This window comes from Mytilus galloprovincialis, chromosome 6, assembly GCF_965363235.1.
Source record: "Mytilus galloprovincialis chromosome 6, xbMytGall1.hap1.1, whole genome shotgun sequence".
Classification (NCBI taxonomy): domain Eukaryota; kingdom Metazoa; phylum Mollusca; class Bivalvia; order Mytilida; family Mytilidae; genus Mytilus; species Mytilus galloprovincialis.
Window position 1 is genome coordinate 10,432,272 of NC_134843.1, and position 19,567 is coordinate 10,451,838.

General features: G+C 30.0%; 1 protein-coding gene across 9 annotated transcripts in view; it reads right to left on the bottom strand.

Annotated features, from left to right (window-relative positions):
• Positions 1-1,337: 1,337 nt before the first annotated feature.
• Positions 1,338-19,567, bottom strand: part of LOC143078899 (uncharacterized) — a 30,853-nt gene continuing 12,623 nt past the window's right edge. For 2 of the 9 annotated variants that reach the window (XM_076253950.1, XM_076253948.1), the window contains exons 5-9: positions 18,837-18,953; positions 17,087-17,108; positions 16,603-16,678; positions 15,131-15,148; positions 11,392-13,923 (exon numbers count right to left, since the gene is read on the bottom strand). In XM_076253950.1, coding sequence (XP_076110065.1) covers positions 13,729-13,923; positions 15,131-15,148; positions 16,603-16,678; positions 17,087-17,108; positions 18,837-18,953 — 428 coding nt within the window. In that variant the 3' untranslated portion in view covers positions 11,392-13,728. Of the gene's footprint in view, positions 5,576-11,391; positions 13,924-15,130; positions 15,149-15,715; positions 15,751-16,602; positions 16,679-17,086; positions 17,109-18,836; positions 18,954-19,567 lie in introns of those variants that run through there. The other 7 variants (XM_076253949.1, XM_076253956.1, XM_076253955.1 and 4 more) reach the window with 7 other exon arrangements.

Sequence of the window (19,567 nt, forward strand, 5' to 3'; positions counted from 1 at the left end):
ATGAATGGTGTCTGCTAACAATAGCTGTACATGATATCAGGAATGTTGTCTGCTACCATTAGCTGGGCATGATATCATGAATGTTGTATGCCAACAATAGCTGGACATGATATCATGAATGTTGTCTGCAAACAATAGCTGGGCATGATTTCGTGATTGGTGTCTGTTAACAACAGATGGACATGATATCATGAATGTTGTCTGCTACCATTAGCTGGGCATGATATAATGAATGCTGTCTGCTAGCAATAGCTGGGCATGATATCAGGAATGCTGTATGTTGCCAAAAGCTGAGCTTATCATGAACGTTGTCTGCTAACATTAACTGGGCATGATATCCTGAACGTATTCTGCTAACATTAGCTGGGCATGATATCCTGAACGTTGTCTACTGCCAATAGCTGGGCATGATATCCTGAACGCTGTCTACTGCCAATAGCTGGGCATGATATCATGAATGTTGTCTGCTGCCAATAGCTGGGCATGAAATCATGAACGTTGTCTGCTAACATTAACTGGGCATGATATCCTGAACGTATTCTGCTAACATTAGCTGAGCATATCATGAATGTTGTCTGCTGCCAATAGCTGGGCATGATATCATGAATGTTGTCTGCTACCATAAGCTGGGCATGATATCATGAATGATGTCTACTTACAATAGCTGGGCATGATATCATGAATGTTGTCTGTTACCATTATCTGAGCATGATATCATGAATGTTGTCTGCTACCATTAGCTGGGCATTGATATCATGAATGCTGTCTGCTGACAATAGCTGGGATCGAATGATATCATAAAACATGTCTGCTGCCAATAGCTGGTCATGATATCATTATCAATGTGATTTTGAATGCTTTACTTGATATAGCATATTCATTTCCAGTCGTTCATGAAGCCAAAAGCCAAATATATATAATATATTGGTTGTTCCAAGGATGTTATGAATTGTTATATTCATACAACCAAGTTTTATCTTTTTCATAAAAATAAACTTTTATCACAGATATAATTATGTCTCGCTTTTTTTAATTTTGATAATGCAAATGTTGAAATTAAAAGAGTAACACTATAACATGTAAGTTTTGCAAATATTCAGTCACTGAACCATGATTGAAGGTACATGACTATGGTAATGAGATATGCCAATGCTAATACAACTGCATACCAAATATCTTTGACTTCCCACTAGTGGTTCACCATTAACTAGACCTAATCACAAACTAATACATTGTTGACGCCGCAGACGCTGGAAACAACATACCTATGTCTCGCTTTTTGACTCCGTCAAGCAAGACAAAAACTCTGTCTTGCCAATAAAATAAAAATTCTCTCATCTGATTGGCTACATTTTTATTTGTAAAAGCAGTGTACAAAATAACAAGAAATTACACTTTCATTCATAAAAATTAATAAAATGTGGAAAAGAAAAAAGAGAGAGAGGGAAGAATAAAATTCTAAATCTATACAACCATTTCTCATTCAATAATTTTGGTGACCAAAAAAAATAACATGTAAACATAAAAGAAATTTGAATTCTCAAAAGTGTTTTTTTCAAATTCTATAATTAAAATATAACACAACCTCTCAACTAATCATAACAAGATTAAAGATATATATATAGATTGTTAACAATAATTTCTCTCATACACACACCACAGTCATACTCATGATAAAAGTATACAAATCCTCCTCCCTATGTAAGGTTCTAAATATGGCACATATACATCTCCTTAATTTTGTCTTTTTCAAAATATTCCCCTATAATGTGAGATTTTTCTATAGCAAGATATATTTCTGGACTTACTAGTCAAAATCTGTATCTGTCAACTTTTGAATGTAATATAACGATTATATTAGGTCATGTATACATGTGGATATCTTTGGCACTTTCAACAAACTGAAATAGCATCCTCTCTCTCTGATAAAAAAAATAGGTTACCAAAGCAATTTCATTCTGGACCTTATTCTTTGGAAATGCACATTACAACTTGAGTAGAATGATTGGTTTATGTGACAGATTCAGTTCAATAAGCATCAGTAAAGTTGACAGAAAAGGTATTAGGTGTAAAGGAGATCTGTTCGAAGTTTATGTTCTCCACATTTGTAGTTCTTATCTCTCAAAGGAAATACATCTACTAATTTAAAAATCTTTTACTCAAATCCTAAAGTAAGAGTATTGTTATTACACTGCCTGAGTAAATATTATACAATAACCGAGTAATAAATTTCTTTTTATGCCTAAAAACTATTTTTTTCGTAAAACCTGTTGAAACAATTCTATTGTTTTTGTTATTATTGTCTTTTGTGACCATTTACTGTTTTTTCTTTCTTTCCAAGATTATATATGTAGGTACATTCAGAAATGAAATATGTAAATGAATTTAACGTTTCATTCATACATTAATCTTGCTAATTGAATTTTCTAGAAAAATAAATTTCCACAATTTGATATTTCACAACCATATATTTAACATTTTGCAACTATCTTCTTAATTCATTTTAGCTTTATGATTTTGATCCATTTAACATTTGCAAAGGAAAAAGGGCTCTTATACTTTTTGACTACTTTTAAAACAAGTAACAACAAATCTATGAAACATATTTTCTTGAAGGACTATTATGATCCCATTATGATATACTGGCAATTATAAAAAGAAATATCAGATGGTAGCAGAAACACAAAGCTATAATATACCGAAGTTAAATTTCTGCAAACTAATTTAAGCTAGATGCCTTATAAAGAGTTTGAAGAGAGAAAATATTTTTACAACATTGTTTAAATTTCTACTAACATTATTGCTAATGCTTAGAATAGTGTTTTTCAGGAATTTTTTTGGACCAAAATATTTGTAGGACTTATTCACAGGGCTGGGTTAATCATGTGAGATGAAATACTACATATACAGCATATTTACAGGCATATGAAATGTGAAAAGGTTCCCTGTAAATAAGACTACTTCCTATCAAATCTTTCCCCAAGAACTTTATAGGGAGATATTGATCGTAGAAATATATAGATTTATAGTCAATATGACTTAGATGATCAGATAGTTGCATAATGTTAAGATAAATCACAGAATAAATGGACATAATTATACAAATATATAAAAATTTGATTGATATAATGTATCTATATACAATGACATGGATTTGCTAATTACAAAATCACAACCCATTACGTCTAGCTACTAAAATATAATTGTGTCTTGATTGTGGTGAGATACAAAGAATCAGATGAATTAATTACCGACTGTTATATAATAATTATAACACATTTAATTGTAGTTTACATCATTACAGTGAAGGCCTAATCTATATAATTCAAATTAATTCTATTAATAGACAAATGGTCTTGCTTATTTTTTTATCCATCCATTTAATATTTCTATCATGATTTTTTTAACATTATAACTAAATATTTTTTCATGTGACTTTCAAATCCATATTAACTGTAACAGAAAACTATGATGTTGGGTCAAACAGGTCCTAAAATCAAATATATTTCAATTTATAAAATAAAATGCTCGATTGTATGAACTTTAATAGATTTATGGCAGTTTTGGTTTATAAAACGTTCCTTCAATGTGTGATACACTAATGAGGTAAAAGTAAATTCAGTAAAATCTAGACCAACTTGTTCATATAAAGAAATAAGATAGTGCACAATCCTGGGAAAGATATAAATATTGGAAGAATATTTTGTAATGTATTGACTGATGCTGACATGTCCTTTAAGAAGTTTCTTTAACATTACATCAACATAATCAAGGCTATAATAATAACATTTTCTGAAGGCCTTCACACTGGACTTTAAAATAAAACTCTCATTAATAATTGTATAATACATAATTTTTTTTCCCCGTTTTTAACAAATTTAAAGGTTTGAAGAAGCTCTGAAATGCATCTTTGCTTTTTTCTAAATGGGAAATTTAAAATTATATAAAGAATCAATTTTTTGTCAGATCTATAGTATCTCAAATTAAATACCAATTCACCCGTAAAATTACTAACACAGCTTTCAAAATGGGATGTACCAAAATTTTAACAAAGAAAATCTATAAACTAAGACCGTAGCTAGGAATTCAAACTTCATCAATTATTAATTGTCTGTAAAACATCTCTCAATATAATAACAATTGGAATACACAGCAAATATTTTAATAATCCCTTAATCAGTCTTGATATATTTGTCCTCAGATTTTAAAATAATGAGGTAAGATGGCCTTGCACTAACCTATAATTGAAAAATAGACACTATATTATATAAACTGTTTTTCTCTCCATCAAGTTAAAATATATAAAAATTCTTTAAGCACTTAATTGGAATGATAAAAATCTACATAAAAGTTCATGCTAATTGCACTTCCAGTAATGTACAGTAAATAAATGTATATAATAAAGTCAACCCGCAGAATTATGGTAATGATATGTCTATAAATAGGACACTCAAATTTATGCTATCTACAAATGTCAGGTTTGAGTTTTTACAAATGAAGGTCATTTCAAAATTTTGTTAACATTGCTCATTTTTGGCCAAGGTTATTCGTCTAGCTAGTTAAATGGTTTGTTTTTACTTTATAAACAAAATTTTTTTTTCTACACGTGTATGTTCCCTTTTAGGATTTTTTTTTATGTGAAAACTATTTAAAAAAAGAATAGATATGAGCCTTTCCATTCACACCTGTCATTTTGCTGCCTTCTAATTATGGTTTTGTACAAATATTGGAATTTTTTAACAATCAAACATGTTACCATGGTAACATAATCACTAACAATCAACAAAGATTCAAACAAATATCTGGAATGTACATGCTATACAGTAGTTTTGTACAAATAATTAAAATATAATCTAAAGCAACAATACCGGTAAATCATATGGTTTGACCTAAACTACTTCTGATAGTATACTGGCTTTGCCTGGCCTACTTTTAATATTGAATAATGAAAAAAAGTTATTATCACAATTTTATATCTTACAATTATGAGCAAAAATTTGCTTTCCAATTTTGAAGGTATTCAAGTTCTAATTTTCCTTTAATCCATTTTTGCTACCAGGAAATGAAGATATGAACAAAAAAAATAAAAATTATTGAAGAACAGTTTTGAAGACTCACCAACAAATGGCCATCTTCATGATCTTGTGTTCGAAATATTTTTTACAAATTCACATCAGAAATTGAAAGTAGTCCCAGAAACATAGCAGTGACTAACTGGCCAACTTGAAAATTAAAAGATTATTTCAAAATAAACAATATCAAGCTGTGCAATGCCTTGGTCTGACTCAGTAGTCCCATCTTTGTTAGTATATTCTACTATCCCCTTTATAATCATTCTGTGTTAGTTTGAATTGTTAAATCCTAGGACATCATTGTTCTACACAGCAGATCCAAATGAGGCATTAGATCCCATCATTGGCCCTCGGCTGGACTTCATGTTACCATCTCTGACATCATCAAATGACCTATCCATTCCAGGATTACTACGACCTCTAGGGTCAGCGTTGTAGCCTCTCGTGTGTGGTTCATCAAGTCCACGGTTCTCGTATTGTCTTGGAGACTTATCCCTTGGTGACTAAAAAAGAAAGTATTTTTTTTCATTAAAAACTTTAAAATTTCTTCAATATGTTTTCCCCCCTTTCAGACACAGATATTAATATTGGTGTTTAACCTGTTTATTCTGCCAGTTCATTAATTGAGTTTTGTTAATTTCATAAGCACTTTATGGAAGTTAAACCATGGTGAATATTTTTACCATGCGGAAATCTCTATCTTCTCAACTTTATACATTTTTAGAATCTTCAAATGTTAACACAACATAAACTTGATAAATATATTAATTGAATATTTGTATATGTGTATGAGTATGTGCACATTATCACCAATTCATCGGTCATCTAAAAAGAAGTTGTATTGTGAGTGTATTGAAAATATTCAGCTGTAAAAGAAAGGCAAGTATAACAACTATTAAAACTCTAAGCACCCTGACTTCCTTCAGTAATAATATCTGGCTGCCACATAACAACTCATAGTGCAGAAAGTGGCATTAAACAGCAAAAATCAATCAAGCTGTCAAGTTTTAAAAAATGCTTTTATTCCTATTTTTGTGAATGAAATTAAATTTCGTAAGAAATATGAACCAAATCTCTTAAGATCCATAATATATCCCTTGAAGTTCTGATGTCTGTTCAAAACTAATGTTGAGACAACTTGTAGATTCTAGTTTCTGGCTAGTAATTGTTTACATAGACGTTAAAAAATGTTTGTATTTGGATCAGAATTTGCTTGTTTTTTTATTGATTAAGGTAATTTGTATTTTACTCTATTGGTCTTTCAGTACTCTATTTCATTACATACTTTTCTCTTAGGTCATGCAAACAATCAAATACATGACATGTACAAAACATGATATAATCTATGTTAAGATTATGTAAAAGAATGCATGTAATAATTTTAAGATCTTCAACCTCCTTACACATATACTTCTTTTTAAGTGTTTGCTGAATTTCATATAATTGCTTTGAATTGTTGAAAGAAAAAAAAATGTAGAAAAAAAAGAGAGAATATAGGATAATAATCTGAAATTCCATTTTTAAAGAAAAAAGAAGAACTAAAAGAATGCAATCAACATAACAATTTATTTTCTTGGTTGATGAAGAATACAAACATGAGTATCTGTCAATACAATGACTCATATTAAAACTGGGATGTATAAAAATATAATTTACACAATCTTAATTTGATCTCTTTTTAAAAATTAACATTCTTATATAAAATGGTGAGATGTGGTATGATTACCCATGAAACAACTAACCACAATATACCAAATGATGTAGATGTTAGCAACTATAGTTTACATACAGCCTTCAATAATGAGTAAAACACATAATGCATAGCAAGCTTTAAAAAATCTTCAAACATAACAAATCATGTCATGTTTTATTTGAAATCCCTATACAAAATTATAATTCTTGTGTCTAGATTTAATTAATTTCCTTATGCATATATACACATTGTACATCTAGACTTATTTTCCTATCATCAAATTTTAAAAGCTTGGATTTCAACAATGGTAATACTGTACAACTCTACACAAGAGGTAGTTAAACATAGCTTAATATTTAATCTAAATTATTGACGTATTTAAAAGACGGTAGATAGAACTATAACCTTTACTTTTAAAGGAGTTATTTGTATAATTGTCTCCTGATCTGTTCAAAAATAAACTTTGATCCTAAAGAATTCAGCTTCATAGTACAAAATTTACTAAAAAATATATCATGTATTCAAACTCCACAATTATTGAAATTGACAGATAGATTTTCATTTATGTAACCTAATGTTGGGGTGCAACATGTGTAAGTTCTTTCTTAATCTCAATAAAACCTTCAAATACTAGTTATAAAATTTGTCCGTAATAAAAAAAGTTTAGTGATTATTCATCAATTTTAAACATGACTATAAAAATCTCCATAGGAAAATATCTATAAAAATTTCTGCGTATAGATTATAGATTATAATACATATTAACAACCACCTCTACCTTTAAACAAACAGACTCTAAAAGTCTTCACAAAATATCACATGACATTAAGATCATATCAAAAGATGTATATGATTACAATGCAATATAATTCACTTCTACACAAATAGCAACATCACAGAACATTATATATAACATTTTGATCAAAATATGAATGTTAGTGTAAATAGGCATAATTCGATGTACATATAGTGAAACCTGCTCACAACGTTTATTGTTGTAATATAACAATAACAAATGGCACAATTTGGACAATTTTGCTCTTATTAAAATGGAAAGTAAACAGCAATGGAAGTTTATAATGACCTTAACTGGCTATACAGCCCTTGCATGACTGGATGGAAAGTAAATTTCAAAATTCAAGAAATGTTTGAAAAATTAACTGAAGTCTAAAATTAAATTAAACAGTTCCAATGGACACTGCCAACACCTATGCTGACAACAAAATCTATAATCACTATCTTACTTCCGAGACATAAATGTTGCAGTTTCTTCAAAAAAGATGTAAAATAAGTGCCATTGAAACAACTTTCAAAAGAGATGTAAACAACATTCAATAGGTCACTATACATCCAAATAACACCCCAACATGAATAATTCAAACAAATGGCCTGATTTATGAGAAAACAATGAAAAACAAATATGACAGAAAGCAACCAAGTACAACCACTGAATAACAAGCCCTTGTTTACTTGTTTACATGTTAAATGTTCTTGTTATTTTTCTTCTTCGTTTATGTTTAAACACCGAGATAAAAATTGTATTAAGAATTGGAATCTTCAAAGGAGTAGGTCCGGTTAGGGCCCATTTTGGCCCCAAATTTCAGTTTCATCTAACGAGATATTTAGGACACTTTTTAAACACTTAAGTGTCTATTTCAATTGATTCGATTAGTTTATGTAAAAGATTTTAACTGATTCAGTAATTAAAAACGCTCCGATTGAAGCTTAAATATGAAAAATCTATCAAATATGCCAAAAAACGTCACTTTTCAGATGGTTTTAGTCAGAAATGAAAGTGGCCGCATCCGTGTTCATCCTCAACCTTTATATATGTTATGTATTATCATCAAATACAACTTACATTTCAATATTATGAATGAACACGAATGCGTCCACTTTCATTTAAGACGGAAACTGTCTAAAATTTAACTAAAATGCTATAATTGTGAAGATTTCGGTAATTAAGCATGACTTTATGATGCTAGTACACGATATATGTACATTGTATCGTCAAAAACAGCACATATTTATGTAGCAGAAGCATTCTACTTTCCAAAAAATAGCTAAAAGATTACATTTTCACAATTTTGCAAAACTGCTTAATTTTGGGGCCAAAAAGGGGTCTTACTGAACCTACTCCTTTGTTTTTTTAACTTGACATGTAAACTATACATGCTACTAAAATAGACATTAGGAAGAAAGCAAGACAGAATATCCAATTAACTCTGTATTATTGTTGTCAACTTAGTAAAAACATACTGATGGAGGAGAACAAAGATAATGCATGGAATTAAAACTAGAGGCTCTAAAGAGCCTGTGTCGCTCACCTTGGTCTATGTGCATATTAAACAAAGGACACAAATGGATTCATGACAAAATTGTATTTTGGTGATGGTGATGTGTTTGAAGTTCTTTCTTTACTGAACGATTTTGATTCTTACAATTATATCTATAATGAACTTTGCCCATTAGTAACAGAGAACTATATTTGGTAAAAATTTACATAAATTTACCAAATTAATGAAAATTGTTAAAAATTGACTATAAAGGGCAATAACTCCTTAAGGGGTCAACTGACCATTTTGGTCATGTTGACTTATTTGTAGATCTTACTTTGCTGAACATTATTGCTGTTTACAATTTATCTCTATCTATAATAATATTCAAGATAATAACCAAAAACAGCAAAATTTCCTCAAAATTACCAACTCAGGGGCAGCAACCCAACAACTGATTGACCGATTCATCTGAAAATTTCAGGGCAGATAGATCTTGACCTGATAAACATTTTTATTCCATGTCAGATTTCCTCAAAATGCTTTGGTTTTTGAGTTATAAGCCAAAAACTGCATTTTACCCCTATGTTCTATTTTTAGCGGTGGCGGCCATCTTGGTTGGTTGACCAGGTCATGTCACACATTTTTTAAACTAGATACCCCAAAGATGATTGTGGCCAAGTTTGGATTAATTTGGCCCAGTAGTTTCAGAGGAGAAGATTTTTGTAAAAGATTACTTTAATTTACGAAAAATGGTTAAAAATTGACTATAAAGGGCAATAACTCCTAAACGGGTCAACTGACCATTTTGGTCATGTTGACTTATTTGTAGATCTTACTTTGCTGAACATTATTGCTGTTTACAGTTTATCTCTATCTATAATAATATTCAAGATAATAACCAAAAACAGCAAAATTTCCTCAAAATTACCAATTCAGGGGCAGCAACCCAACAACTGATTGACCGATTCATCTGAAAATTTCAGGGCAGATAGATCTTGACCTGATAAACATTTTTATCCCATGTCAGATTTCCTCAAAATGCTTTGGTTTTTGAGTTATAAGCCAAAAACTGCATTTTACCCCTTTGTTCTATTTTTAGCCGTGGCGGCCATCTTGGTTGGTTGACCAGGTCATGCCACACATTTTTTAAACTAGATACCCCAAAGATGATTGTGGCCAAGTTTGGATTAATTTGGCCCAGTAGTTTCAGAGGAGAAGATTTTTGTAAAAGATTACTTTAATTAACGAAAAATGGTTAAAAATTGACTATAAAGGGCAATAACTCCTAAACGGGTCAACTGACCATTTTGGTCATGTTGACTTATTTGTAGATCTTACTTTGCTGAACATTATTGCTGTTTACAGTTTACCTCTATCTATAATAATATTCAAGATAATAACCAAAAACAGCAAAATTTCCTCAAAATTACCAATTCAGGGGCAGCAACCCAACAACCGATTGACCGATTCATCTGAAAATTTCAGGGCAGATAGATCTTCACCTGATAAACATTTTTACCCCCATGTCAGATTTGCTCTAAATGCTTTGGTTTTTGAGTTATAAGCCAAAAACTGCATTTTACCCCTATGTTCTATTTTTAGCCGTGGCGGCCATCTTGGTTGGTTGACCGGGTCACGCCACACATTTTTTAAACTAGATACCCCAATGATGATTGTGGCCAAGTTTGGTTTGATTTGGCCCAGTAGTTTCAGAGGAGAAGATTTTTGTAAAAGATTACTTTAATTAACGAAAAATGGTTAAAAATTGACTATAAAGGGCAATAACTCCTAAACGGGTCAACTGACCATTTTGGTCATGTTGACTTATTTGTAGATCTTACTTTGCTGAACATTATTGCTGTTTACAGTTTACCTCTATCTATAATAATATTCAAGATAATAACCAAAAACAGCAAAATTTCCTCAAAATTACCAATTCAGGGGCAGCAACCCAACAACCGATTGACCGATTCATCTGAAAATTTCAGGGCAGATAGATCTTGACCTGATAAACATTTTTACCCCATGTCAGATTTGCTCTAAATGCTTTGGTTTTTGAGTTATAAGCCAAAAACTGCATTTTACCCCTATGTTCTACTTTTAGCCGTGGCGGCCATCTTGGTTGGTTGACCGGGTCAAGCCACACATTTTTTAAACTAGATACCCCAATGATGATTGTGGCCAAGTTTGGTTTGATTTGGCCCAGTAGTTTCAGAGGAGAAGATTTTTGTAAAAGTTAACGACGACGGACGACGACGGACGACGGACGACGACGACGACGCCGGACGCCGGACGCAAAGTGATGGGAATAGCTCACTTGGCCCTTCGGGCCAGGTGAGCTAAAAAATGAGCAAACATGATATCACAGCCTAATCATGATAATGATAAATATAACCATAATGATATAAATGATTCTGATAATGATAAACATGATTGTGATAATGATAAACATGATTGCGAAAATTAAAAACTATGATTATGATCATGAAAAAATGGCGATAATTAACAACAATAAAACAAACCCAGTCACATCTCTTACAGAGACCAGGCATAAAAAGGATACAAATATTATAGCATTTATAATTTTAAAAATAAAACAAAAGGATCAAACATATGTGAAAAAATACATTTTAAACGCATCTTGTCATCTTATTAAAGAAAATAATATTTCAAACTGGAAATGTAACTCCTATATATTAGCTTCTGCAATCTTTGATGCAAGGGAGACAATCATTGAAAAAAAAAATGGTAAGCCTAAAATTAAACATTTAAAATTTCAGCAAATAACAACCTCATTTCAGAAAATATTGCTGTGCACATAGTAAGTGTACTTTGATCTCTTCAAATGGCAGTAAATTGTTAAAAAAGACATAATTCTTCATAAAACTGTCACATAAAATTTCAATGTATGGACATCATTTTTGTATATAATATGATCACAGAATGGACATGAAAATATCCAACTTTCAAAACATTTAAACAGATAAAAAAAATATTGGTTCGAAGGGCACACTTATTGTTCAATTCATGTATGTAACCACACCATCCAAAAAAGATAAAGTGGGCAGGATTAAGCAATCAAAAATAAAAAGAAAAAAATACACTGCTATTTCAATATAAACTAATTTGTACAATGAGTAAAAACTTTACTTGAGAAATCGAAATTAAATTTTCTACATATATATAGAGAATATCATATGGTTTTTTCTATATTGCATCCATATCAACCCGAGACACCAATATAATCCCAAGAGCTCTGCTCGAGGGATTATATTGGTTGAAGGTTGATATGGTGTGTGATATTGAAAAAGCCATATCATATACACTTTATTATATACCTCAAGTAGATGTTTTTTATGTGACATGACATCATACAGATAAGGAGGTTTGAAATGACGTCATACAGATTATAGGTTTGACATGACGTCATACAGATTAGGTATTTGATAAAGCCTTTGCAACAGTGACTGCAATCGATGATGTGACGTCATACAGATTAAAGGTGTGATAAAGCTTTTGCAACTGTGCTGATATCGATATCATCACGGGTGGCTGATACAGCACGCTTGCCATTGATTGTATTACACATACAATTTATCTGTATTTACTACTAAGTATATAATAAACAAATATATAGGTCAGTTTCAAATCCATTAAAATTAATTCTGGACAAATTAAAAATATATCAATATTTTGCAATAGAAAAAAAATATAATCACTTATGAGATCTAAAATCCATGTAAACAAGAATGTGTCCCCAGTACACGAATGCCCCACTCGCACTATCATTTTCTATGTTCAGTGGACCGTGAAATTGGGGTAAACCCTCTAATTTGGCATTAAAATTAAAAAGATCATATCATAGGGAACATGTATACTAAGTTTGAAGTCGATTGGACTTCAACTTCATCAAAAACTACCTTGACCAAAAACTTTAACCTGAAGCGGGACAGACGTACGGATGGACGGACGGACGAACGAACGGACGCACAGACCAGAAAACATAATGCCCCTCTACTATCGTAGGTGGGGCATAAAAATAAAATAAAATTTATGTAACTCAAATATATTTTTTTTAAATAAAGCTTGATTTTTTATATCTGAAAAGATTTGGGGCAAGACAGATCACAAAATTTCCTCTTTTACATGTTTTTATAATAACAACACTTTAAGTAACTTGCACTGTCTCTACAATTTATGATTGGTCAATAAGATTAAATTAATGTTTATATTGGTGAAGATATATCTGGTATCAGGCCAATTTCATACTACCAACTGACTACTGTATAAGAATGCTGTATAATAGTTTTTAAAAATTCAAATTGTTTCTGATTCATTGTATCCAATTTCTTATACTCTATTAAAATCAAATGATAAAGTTATGATTTCCTTTTGGTAGAAAAAAAGACAAAATGACAACATTAATGAAGTGATAAGTGACTAATCATGATATTATAGACAAATAAATTCATATAATTTCAAAATATCTTATTCAACTTTTCCTATATTTTCCCACAAAATTCAAAAAGAAAAGCTTATTACAATGAAATAATAATTGTTTTAGTAACAATATTAGCACCAACACATCATTTAGGCATTTATCTGCACCAATGCATTATCATTGTTAAGAATATAATCTGCACAAATCAAATTCTTCAGACAGTAATTAAATATCAAACTCAGTTCACACAAATTTTACAACAGCATATTCTGTCGGTGGCTCTCCTTTTTTGGTTCTAGGTTTTGGTTTAGGTTTCAGTGGTTTAGGTGGAGGTATTCCAGGTGGATTAGAAGCAATATCCAGTTCTGCATAATGTAGTTCCTGTTTGTGTGGATGTGGAGGCGGAGGTGGGTGTTGACTAATTAGGTTCTCGTCACACTGAAATAGTCAAAAGGAAAACTTATCTAAATCAGCATGTTTCAAGCATGGCAGATATCTTGACATTTAATTACCTCTGCAACCTATTTAAGTATAACGCCAGGCTTTTTCTTATTTTATATATATATTTTTTCTTAAGATTTTTCTCTTGTGAACTATAAACTGTCTTCTGATTTCCTAGAAAGTTTACATAAATCTGAACAATATTCTATTATCTTTAAAAAAAAAATGTCTAAAAAAAATCTTTATTACATAATTTTGCTTCACTTTAATTTTCTAAAATTTAGTCAAAATTCACATTTCAGCAGAATTATTATCAAGTGAACAATTTAACCATCCTCAAAAATAAGCTCTTCTTTTTTTTTTTAATATTTTTAAATAAAAGCTTGCACTGTTTGTTAAATGTCTTGAGTATAAATGCAGTATATTGAGAAATTGTTATCTCAGAATAATAATAGAAGCTTTGATATGATTTTTGTTAAAAGATCAGTTGCAAAAATACTACATTACAAGAAAGAAGAGACTGCATTAATTATGAAATGATTTTGATTTATGAGCAAGAGAGATTTTTCTTTCAGATAAAATTGAAATTATTTATCAAAAAATGACCCTAGTCACATTGATTTTTTTGTCTTTAAATGAAATGTGTTTTCTAAATCTAAAATATTTATAAACTTCATTTACTGAAATTGAAAGGTTTATGATATTCCTCAATATTTATGAAATATTTGTCACTGGATATTATTTTAACAGCAATAAATCAAGATAAATGCCTTAACATCATTTACTTGATATTTACTTAAAGTAATGGCTATTTCTTCTTATTTTATATGTAAACATTTCAATTTTAACATACTTTTTTACGGATTTTTAAATTATTTAGGGACTTCATTAGCTACGAGCAATCAATTTAGTGATAAAATGTATCAGACTTGCATATTGTATGTTTTGAGGAAAATGTCTCAACAACATAATCAACAGTGCTCTTCCCAGCTCAGTGAAGAATCATATTGCTGTGCCTAATCTAACTGAAATTGCAGATCTACCCTTACTTAAAGTTCAATTTACAGATTGGGGAAAGATTGCCCAATTCTAAGGTCTTTTAAGGCCCTGAAGATTTATGAAATATACATATGTCCTGAAGTTTAAACATTTTAATTCCTTTAAAGAAAAAACAAAGACTTAAAATAAATTAAAAATATCTTACTCCTTTTACGACTGTAATCTGTAAGAAAACAGTGCTTGATAAATTTCTGATATAACAATGCAATATATCGTGAGACAAACTTAAAAGTTAAAGCAGAGGTAATCTGTTTATTTCATATCTGCCATGCAATATGCTTGATAAGTTTTCCTTTTGATTCATCTTAAACACCAATCTTATGAGCAGTAACATGCACACATACCAACATTTATAACAAGTCAGAAAAACAACAATGCAAAATGGCAACAAAAATAAGCAATCATGCAATTCTGAAATTTCGAGCTATTGATATTAATCTCAAAGAGAAATGTATAGTCAAATAAATAAAATGATAATTTGAGACCATATTTGCAGTAAATGTCAGGTTTGACAAAAAAATTAAAAATAATGGAAAAAGAGCTTGAGAAAACAGCCAAAAATAGTACATTTTGAAAAAAAAAGTGTATTATCCATTTACAGTAAATAATTTTTAATAGATTTACCAATCAGGTATTGTGCATGCTTTTTGTTATTATAGAAATTGGCCCAAAAAAGCCTGATCAAGATTATAAGTAATATCACATACATGTATATAAACCATTCACTTACAATATAAATTATACAGCTATATCTAGCATTGTGTGCTGTAATATAGTGTACTAGTCAATATACATAGACATACAATAATATCAATCATTCAATATGAAACTAAAGCAAACCAATTCAATTTGAATATATAAATATAAAAAAAAATTTTAAATAAAAACAAGGCTCGGATTTATGTTGAAATTAAAAATGCAATATAATATTCATTAAGTTTCGGGCTGTAAAACTAAAACCCATAAAAAAAAAGAAAAATATTATTTAAATTTGGTTCTTTTCATACCATTTTTATAAATAAATGATGGTATTTCAAATGAGAGGGTGTTTCTATGTAACAATCTTGTAAAAGGGCAACAAGATTTACTAAGTTATGATGTCTTAAAAATACTTGAACCCCACAAGTTCTAATATTTGACAACATCAATGATGAAATGTAGGATTACAAGTATTGCTTCCTTGAATTTTTTCCCAAACTCAACAAAAAATACGTTGTAACTAGTCTTAGAAATAAATAACATATAAAGAAATAAATAACATATAATTATAAAGAAATAATATACAAAATGAGTAAAATTGCCTACATGCCCGTTTTTTTTTTACAGTAACCCAAAGCACTACAGTGTGTGTATTGAAACATGCAGAAAGTTAATGCAAAACTTGTCAGCTCTATTATAGTGTTTAGAATAAATTCACAATATCTTATCAGAGTTATAAAACTGTTGCAAAAAAATAAGTCAACAATTTTATAAACTATATCAATTACAGTTGTGACTTAACTGAAATTAACCAAATTTAATCAAATTTGAACGCCCTATACTAATTCCAAATGGTAAACCTATAGCTGACATCAAGTAGTGCAACAAACTTTCTTGTATAAAATGTGTTATACTTACTCGGTCTCTATCTCCATGCCTTTCTTTGTGGGGAACACTGTACACCGTGTTATCTATTGGGTCACTACCAGTTCTGCTTAAAAATAGCAACAAAAAAACATAATTATTTTTTAATTAACAAGTCTGACATGATACATAAGTGTGAATATTTTTCAAATCAACTCATTCTTCTGTCACCGGTGTGTGCTCTAAGAGTTAATAGGAAAATGTGTTCATAAGACACCTAACGCTGCTAACACTATCACATTTTCATGTACAGTGAACTGCAATAAAAATACCTCAAAAAGAAGTACATATTCCAGAAGTGATCTCAAGTATAACATGCCATAATTATAAAAATAAAAGTGCAAATTCTTTTTAGTTGCAGATTTTAAGATAACCTCTACAATAGATTTCACTCATGTCAAAACACTTGCAATCTAAACGTGGTTTCATATATTCACTAATGAAGTACTATATGTTTACTAACAACATTTAATCTTACCCATTTTCTTCTTTTGTTCGATCTGTAATACAGAAAAAAATCTTAATGTTATACTGGTAAAAAATTCAGTTTGGCAAAATTTTCTAATAACATATGCAGAACCCATATTATTAATGATGCTTATAAGTAAAAAATTTGGAGGCTGAAACTGCCATCAAGTATTCAGTATGTGGCAAATATTTGCCGTTTACCTTGGCCTTGGATATAGAAGGCTGAGCATCTAAAACTGATTTCAGTACATGTATCAACTGAAAGACAAGCAATATACTTGATTCAGATGACAAAAGAAATATCAAAGGAAAAACTCAAATGAGAATGATGAAAAAAAGGGGAAGATACAATACCCTTGAAACTACGTCTGGAGTATCAATACTCTCATTTGAATAAATTTATGGAGTCATTTAAAGGAGAAAAAGCAAGAATGGTAACTAGATAAACTAAAATACTTTCATACATTCATGATTATACAACTTTGAATAAACATTTGCCTGGAGACATCTGTTGAACTCATGAAAAATTGATTTGCAAACATTCATGTGCAAAACACCAAATTTCAATGATAGGTAGCAAAACTTGCAAGCCAGCAAAAAGTTTGATATGAGACTGTATACATGGTAATGGGGATAAATGATGTTGCTAGCATCTTTAATAGTCTTGGAAAACTTTGGAAAATGGACAATACGGTAGTAATAAATATTTCTTATTTACATATAAATATCATGTCCTGACAAACCTCAATAAACAAATGTGGGAACTTCCAAAGACATAATTGTGTCTGCTGAAGTGACAAGCCATGCAATACAAAATCATGCCAGCAACATGCATAGTTCATGTAGTAAAGCAACTTTTCTTGAGGTAGAATTTCTGTATTGGATTCTCTTATAGTTTTTCTTATAATTTACATCCCAAAAGAGTATGTCTGCCCAAAAATATTTGAACAAGGCTGAGATATTTATACAATGTACTTTTGATAATGTTTGGCATGAATATAAAATAATCCCTAACTAGATATGAAGATGTGTGAACACTTATAATTTCCCTTAAGCATTTCTTGACAAACTAAGATACGTTTTGACATTTCACAAAGATCTGATTGTATTTTATATTCAAAAATATATGACTATATATACATATATGCTATTCAAAAGCTTTATAGCCCTAATAAGGCATATCAGAGTTCACCTGTTACTTTAGTATGTTGTGTCTGAACAATGCCAGACTCTGGCCTTATTTTAGAACTCAGACAATTTTTTTTTGTGCCTTGTGCTGAAACGAATATGGTTACACTTTTAAACTTATTTAACATGCATTAAAGATTTTAGGTTTCCTTAAACCAGTTAAAATGCTTAAAAGTAAAGAGAAAGATTAACATGCATTAAAGATTTTAGGTTTCCTTAAACCAGTTAAAATGCTTAAAAGTAAAGAGAAAGATTAATTGTTTATGCCATGTATGCCTTAAGTTAAAGAGGCATAAAATGCACATAAAACTAATTTCTGGGGAAAGTCAATAATAATATATACTAAAGCAATTTTACCAACACAATATCTAAAAATAATGCTTGGATTTTTTTGATTTTTTGTATTTGTCTTAAACTCTTATTCATTTGTTTAAATATGATATGATAGTTTCAGATTTCAATAGCTTATAAACCTCCCAATCATAAATTACATATAAATGTATGAAAATAACATTCTATTTTATATGATTTTATTTCTTCAGCACTTTTTAATAAAATAACAAAGTACATACATGTTTCTCCTTCATTCTTCTTTCTGAAGGCTACAAAGTACACAATAACTACGATGAGTATGATTCCAACAAATGATCCAATTACTGCTCCTGCAATTACTCCACCGCTGGCTGTCTCTGTAAGATATTAATATTTTTTTATTTTCTTGTATAAAATACAGTTAATCTACATTTCTAACCATATTTGCTTCCAATCATTTGTTAGTGCAGTAATTATTTTTACTTACATTTCAATTCTAAAATTAGAGCTTCATTATTTGTTTTTTAGTTCACTTCTTAAACATGTTTTAACTGTCATTTTTTATCCAAAGAAGCCATTTTACTCATTGCTTTTTTTTTTTTTTTATAAAATTCAAATGAACCAAACCTTTGTATTATTGTATATGACATCTTATAACATTTTTTTATAGTAATACCTTGAACTCCATCTAAAAATTGACCTAAATTAAGGCTATTTTGGCATTATCCATTAAATGTGAAACTGTCTTAAAGTAGAGAGCAAATTTCTAAGACTCAACTCAAACATATTATGCATATAAGTACTGCTTTTTGACTGGCTAATTAATGTCTTGTGAACATCTGAAGAATATTATAGATGTCACACGGTAAATGGCCATGTTGTTTGTGTTAAATAGCTATATATATATATAGGGCATAGATAAAGCGAAGATGATATATGTTGCAAACCAACTTTTATTCATACCGAAAAATACTTGAAAATTCCTTTGAAT